The sequence below is a fragment of the Selaginella moellendorffii genome, unplaced genomic scaffold, assembly GCF_000143415.4.
Source record: "Selaginella moellendorffii unplaced genomic scaffold, v1.0 SELMOscaffold_8, whole genome shotgun sequence".
Classification (NCBI taxonomy): Eukaryota; Viridiplantae; Streptophyta; class Lycopodiopsida; order Selaginellales; family Selaginellaceae; genus Selaginella; species Selaginella moellendorffii.
The window spans coordinates 3096208-3102725 of record NW_003314269.1 but is presented as its reverse complement, the minus strand read 5'-3'; the positions used below and the strand labels follow the sequence as shown (position 1 = coordinate 3102725).

The 6518-nt window shown below is 48.2% G+C and overlaps 1 protein-coding gene across 1 annotated transcript; it reads left to right on the top strand.

Annotated features, from left to right (window-relative positions):
* The first annotated feature begins 880 nt into the window (after positions 1-880).
* LOC9636063 (putative ABC transporter C family member 15) lies at positions 881-6237 on the top strand. The gene is made up of 12 exons (XM_002967447.2): positions 881-965; positions 1070-3027; positions 3085-3405; positions 3458-3544; positions 3606-4232; positions 4298-4462; positions 4526-4820; positions 4888-5102; positions 5158-5463; positions 5519-5582; positions 5639-5878; positions 5940-6237. The coding sequence occupies exons 1-12, from the start codon at positions 956-958 to the stop codon at positions 6047-6049; spliced, it is 4398 nt and encodes a 1465-aa protein (XP_002967493.2). The 5' UTR covers positions 881-955; the 3' UTR covers positions 6050-6237.
* The last annotated feature ends 281 nt before the right edge of the window (positions 6238-6518 follow it).

The following is a 6518-nucleotide window of genomic DNA, read 5'->3' as shown; positions in this document are numbered from 1 at the left end:
AGGTATCTTCAGCACCACACAAGTCCCTAAGTCGTCTCTCATCGCCAGTGAGCTAGTCACAACTAGGAACGCAATCACCATCCATAAAAGAAGGCGGGATTGTTCTTCTCGGAAGCCTGCTCGAACTTTCCCACTTCTCATTAAAAAAAATACTCGTAGGCCCCTGATGCCCTATTTTCCTGTGCAAACTATAGCAAATCTTCGGGCTCCAAAGTCCTCTTTTCTCAGATTCCCACCTCTTGCGTACAGAGTAACGCTGTCTTCACCCTTGTCCGTCGTCTCCTTCTGCTGTCCAGAACTGTGACCCCTGTTCGTCCCCTGGCCGTGCAAAGAACAGTACCAAAGCATCCAGCCAACGCTTGCAAGGATCTGTGTTTAACCCTGGACGCAAGCAGATCATGCACGGATAGCACAAACTTGGGAAGACCAGCAAACGAGGCAATCCACCACACCCAATGCAGCTGGTATAGGATAGCTCTCTTGTACGATGCAAAAGCGATATCGCTAGATTCTTGACAGAAGCCAGCAGCAACGAGGAAGAAATGCGACCAGGAAAGCACTAGCAGCGCTCAAAGCTAGCAGATAGACAGCCTTGAACTGCTCGTCGAGCGGGATCTTGCAAAGATACTCACAAGCCAGGAGCGTGGCACTCGGATTTCGGCGTCGAATCTCCAGCTCTGCCGATGATTCGCGAATCTTAATCGTCAGGGGTACTAGAGAACATTCTATAAAATTATTTAGTAGATCCGAATATGCGCGTCACGAGCGACGAAAGGAGACCTTGACTGGCGAGAAAGTTTTTTCTTCGGAGGCAAGTTACAAAATGCTATATAATGCCGTTTCCTAGGGCTTTGTTTCGCCACGACCGGCCTCTTTCTTCTCCCTGACGATTCCCCCAGGCGCTGCGGCAACGCATTTTTCTAGCGCCGACGTCGCTCCATCCAAATCGGCAGCGATGATCGTCGGTAAGGCGCGAGAGCCAGCGCGTGAATCGATTACGCGCTTTTTTGCTCGCTGCTCTTGGATTTTCTAGGTTTCCTCTGATCGAAATATCGATGTTTCGCTGCAGCGGGGAGCTTTCTCCACCGATTCGACGACGAAATCCGCTTTGGGAGCTGCGTTGGAACGATCGCCATCGCCGCGATCTTCATTCTCTCCTGGCTTGTGAGTTTCTTCTTGTCTACAAAGTCCCGGCCGACTAGCAAGCTCACGACCGCATTCCCGTTCAAGATTTTCCTCTTTTGCTGCTTTTATCTGCTGATTTTGAGCGCTGCCAGTGCTTGCTGGGTCGCATTTCTTCATCGAGCACGGAGCGTGCTGTGGCTTGCGCAGGAGTCACTGCTAGCTGCTGCCTGGCTTGTTGCATCGTTAGCATTGGTAGCATCGCGCAAGAGAGGAGAGGAAAAAATCCCAGCGGCATTGAGGGTGTGGTGGATTGCCTCGTTCTGTGCTGGCCTTCCTGAGTTCGTGCTGTGTGTGGATGATCTTGTCGCGTCCAAGTTTGAGCGCAAGTCCTGCAATACATATTCAAGCTTGGCCTGGATTCCTGCTAGCTTTGTTCTGCTAGTTGCATCCGTGAGGGGAAGAACAGGGATCAAAGTTATGAGCGGCAGCCTTGGCGAGCCTCTTCTAGTAGACGACACGCTGCCAGTGGACAAGGGTGAAGACAACGTTACCCCGTACACCACAGCGGGGAATCTAAGCCTTCTATTCATATCGTGGGTCAGTCCTGTACTGGCTCTCGGGGCGAAGAGGACTTTGGAGCCTGAGGATTTGCCACAGGTAGCGCAAGAATATCAAGCATCTACAGCCTACGAGTTTTTCCAGGACAAATGGAAAAGATCAAAGCAGGACTCCGAAAAACCGTCCAGCGTGACAAGGACGCTAGTGGTATGTTACTGGAAGGAGGCAGTGGCGGTTGGATTCCTGGTGGTAGTGAATTCGCTCGCGTCATACGTGGGACCATACTTGATCGACGACTTCGTGAGCTACTTGAGCGGGGTTTACCGGTTTCCTCACGAAGGCTTGATCCTGGTGACGGTGTTCCTCGTCACCAAGTTTCTGGAGAACTTCTGTCAAAGGCATTGGTTTCTCAAGATCCAGTTCCTGGCGATAAAGGCCCGGGCGACGCTCACAACGTGTGTCTACAGGAAAGGCTTGCGACTTTCTAATGTGTCGCGGCAGAAATACACCAGCGGAGACATTGTCAACCATATGGCCGTGGATATCCAGAGGGTTCTCGACTTCTCGTGGTATATGCACGATATCTGGATGATACCGCTTCAGGTGGCGCTGGCACTTCTTATTCTATACCAGAAAGTCGGGGTTGCTGCGATTGCTACCTTGGTTGCGACTCTGGCGTCGGTGGCTATAAACACGCCGTTTAGCTCCTTGCAAGACAAGTACCAGGACAAGATCATGGAGGCCAAGGACGCCCGAATGCGAGCAACGACGGAGTCCTTGAAGAGCATGAGAATACTTAAGCTGCAAGCTTGGGAGAAGGCTTACCTGCAGAAGCTGGAAGCCTTGAGAAGTGTGGAGTATGGCTGGCTGAAGAAATCGTTTTTGACGCAGGCAGCTATCACTTTCCTTTTCTGGACAAGTCCCATGCTCATTGGAGTGGTCACCTTTGGTACTTGTGTGGTGCTGAAGGTACCTCTGACCACTGGGAAAGTTCTTTCAGCGGTGGCCACGTTTAGAGTTTTACAGGAGCCGCTCACAAGTCTGCCAGACTTCATTTCAACTCTGTCTCAAACAAGAATTTCGCTGGATCGGCTGAGTAAGTTTCTTCACGAGCCAGAGCTTCAGGTGGATGCTGTTTCTCGGACAAATGACAAAGATTCCACGGTAGTTCTGGTGGAAGCAGCAGACTTCAGCTGGGATGAATCTCCCGAGAAACTCTCGTTGTCTGGAGTTAATCTGGATGTCAAGAAAGGGATGACAGTTGCTGTTTGCGGAAAGGTTGGTTCCGGGAAATCAAGCTTGCTCTCGTGCCTGCTGGGAGAAATCCCAAGGCTATCTGGCAAGGTGCGCATTTTTGTATTCTACCGTTCTCTGGTTCTTGCCTTACATCTGCTTGTACAGGTGCAAGTAACTGGAAGAACATCGTACGTGGGTCAAACTGCCTGGATACAAAGTGGAAAGATCGAGGACAATGTCCTTTTTGGCTCGCCGATGGACAGAAGTAAATACGATCGCGTGTTGGACATGTGTCAACTCAAAAGAGATCTGGAAATTCTTCCATTCGGAGATCAGACAGAAATAGGCGAGAGGGGCATCAACTTGAGCGGCGGCCAGAAGCAAAGGATACAACTTGCTCGTGCACTGTATCAGGATGCTGACATCTATCTACTTGACGATCCTTTCAGTGCCGTGGACGTGGAAACTGGTACTCAAATATTCAAGGTAAGCGCATGTCTCTGTTTGGCTCTGTGATCTCACTCATAAATCTTTGCAGGAATGTGTTCTTAGCGCACTGGCATCAAAGACTGTCATTTTAGTAACACACCAAGTAGAGTTCTTACCTGTGGCGGACCTTATTTTGGTAAGAAGCTATACGTTTAAGTGATGAAGCCAACTATGCTAATGTGATTTGGAAAAACCAGGTTCTAAACGATGGTCGTATAACGCAGTCAGGAACATACACTCAGCTTTTACAAGCGAAAACTGACTTCAGTGTGCTTGTTGGAGCACACAACAAGGCTATGGAAGTCATGAATCAGGCTGACAAGACCTTAGATAGCGTAGACAAGACCGTGGAAGGTATCCTGGATAATGAAGAAAAGAAAGAAGTGCAGAAGTCAGACGAGCAGGAAGCGCAGGCAAAGGCCGTAAAGGCAGAACAATTGGTACAGGAAGAAGAACGCGAGAAAGGCAGTGTTGGTCTGCAAGTTTACTGGAACTACTGCACGGCGGTGTACAAGGGCGGCTTGATTCCATGCATATTAACGACACAGCTGCTGTTTCAACTCTTTCAAATCGCGTCAAACTGGTGGATGGCTCGCGAAACTCCAGCGACGGCTGTAGCTCCAGAGTTTGATCCTGTTCGGTTGATCATCGGGTATGGAGGATTTTCGTTTGGAGCATCGCTGTTCGTGCTTCTCAGGGTGCTGCTTCTCAATGTCATCGGCCTCGCGACGGCTCAGAAGTTCTTCTTTGACATGCTACATTGCATTTTTCATTCGCCAATGTCGTTTTTTGATTCTACTCCAACTGGTAGAATTCTCAGCCGGGTATGTATGTCACGTTTCTACTTACGTTTCAAGTTTTCGAACCAGCTTCTGCTTTTTCTTGTCAGGCCTCTACAGACCAAAGTGCTCTCGACTTAAATGTGCCTTACAGGCTTGGGGGCGTAGCGTTCTCAGGCATACAGCTCTTATGCATCGCTGGAGTTATGTCTCAAGCAGTTTGGCAAGTCTTAATCGCTTTTGCTCCTGTGTTTGTTATCTGTGTCTTACTCCAGGTAAGCAACCAATCTCTTTCAATCGATACGGTTGAATAATGAGAGATGAATTTATCTTTGCAGAGATATTACATCTCGTCCGGCAGGGAGCTTTCCAGGCTTCAAGGAATCCAGAAGGCCCCGATCATTCACCACTTTGCGGAATCTATTGCAGGAGCTCCGACAGTAAGAGGCTTCGGCCAGGAAGAGCGTTTCATGCACAGGAATATGTTTCTAATCGACACGTCTGCTCGAGCCTATTTCTACTCGGCTGCAGCGATGGAGTGGGCCTCTCTGAGGCTAGAACTCCTCACCAACATTGTCTTTGCATTCTGTTTGCTTCTACTCATCTATCTCCCTCCTGGCACCATCCCACCAAGTAAGTCTTGCTTTTTTCTTTTTCTCTGCTTCAACAATAGCTGACTCTTTCGTGTTTTTCTTCACAGGTTTGGCAGGTTTGGCTGTGACATATGGGTTGAATCTGAATGCGATCCAGTCGTGGTTTGTTTGGAACTTATGCAACGTGGAGCGGACGATAGTTTCTGTTGAACGGATACAGCAGTACTCTCGCATTCCCAGCGAGGCACCATGGGAGATTGAAGAGTCCAAACCTCCGGAAAGCTGGCCTGCCACAGGAAACGTAGAGCTGGTGGACCTCAAGGTAGGAAATTCTAAAACTTCTTTGATCTTAACTAAGGATTTTCAACGTGACACAGGTCCGCTATAACTCCAACTCACCGCTGGTGTTGCACGGCATAAGCTGTGTATTTCCTGGAGGCAAGAAGGTTGGAGTCGTCGGGCGGACTGGCAGTGGAAAATCCACGCTCATCCAGGCCATATTCCGCCTTGTGGAGCCATCCGGTGGAAAGATCGTTATCGACGGCGTGGACGTAACGAAGATCGGGTTGCATGACCTCCGATCCAAGCTCAGCATCATTCCACAGGATCCAACGCTGTTCGAAGGCACCATCCGCTATAATATCGACCCCCTGGGACAGTTTTCGGATCCAGAAATCTGGGAGGTAAGTTTCTTAAAACTAGTTATTCTTGTATGTATTAAGAGCAGCGCTTCCACAGGCCCTGGATAACTGCCAACTCGGAGACCTCGTGCGCTGCAAGGAAGAAAAGCTGGACTCACTGGGTAAGCAATGAATGTGAAGAAGTTTTCTTCGCTTTCTTATCACGTTGTGTGTGTAGTGTCTGAGAATGGTGAGAACTGGAGCGTGGGGCAGAGACAATTGTTTTGTCTTGGACGGGTGATGCTAAAACAAGCCCGTGTTTTGGTACTCGACGAGGCCACCGCATCCGTGGACAGTGCTACTGATGGAGTGATCCAATCCACCATTGCCACGAAGTTCCAGGGATGCACTGTTATCACCATTGCCCACAGGCTTCCTACTGTGGTGGGCAGCGACTACGTTCTAGTCCTAAACGATGGTATGTGTTCTTTGTTTTCGTTTTAGTTTGGTGGCATTTGCATAACAATCTTTCTTGGTAGGACGCATCGCTGAATACGACGAGCCGGGAAAGCTTTTGGAGAAGAGCAGCTCGCATTTCTTCAAGCTTGTGGCCGAGTATTCCAAGAGATCTTTTGGATCGTCAACTTAAATCTATAAGAAGTTCTAAACTTAAAGCCAACAAAAATTCGAAGGTCTAAATTTATTGGCAGCTGATCTAGAAACCTGCATCATAATGAGTGTGGAGCAGGGCATATGAGGTGTGGAGCAGGGCATATGAGTTCTATAGATAGAAATGTAAGGATGGAATGAATTAATATGTGGAGAAAATTTTGAGTTTGTAAGGTGAAGCATGGTTTGATAAGTGTATTTGAAACAAGTATTGGTGATTAGTACTATATAAAGAGTGGACCCCGTGTTGTGAGCTAAAAACTTATTGCCAAAAACACACCACTCTTGCCTCATAAATTTTATTGGACACTATGAACAAGAGAAACTCTTGCTCTTTCAATTGGAAACAAAATTTTTCACTATACAATAAAAGAGCAACTAGAAAAGTGACCTTAATTTAACCCCTTAAAGGATAACCTTGAAGAAATATGCTCTTCAGAAAAAATCCT

Excerpts from the sequence above, each read along its gene's own strand:
- LOC9636063 (XM_002967447.2), top strand. Across the intron at positions 4,463-4,525 it reads TTATCTGTGTCTTACTCCAG|AGATATTACATCTCGTCCGG; the intron begins GTAAGCAACCAA and ends TTATCTTTGCAG. Across the intron at positions 5,583-5,638 it reads AGAAAAGCTGGACTCACTGG|TGTCTGAGAATGGTGAGAAC; the intron begins GTAAGCAATGAA and ends TTGTGTGTGTAG.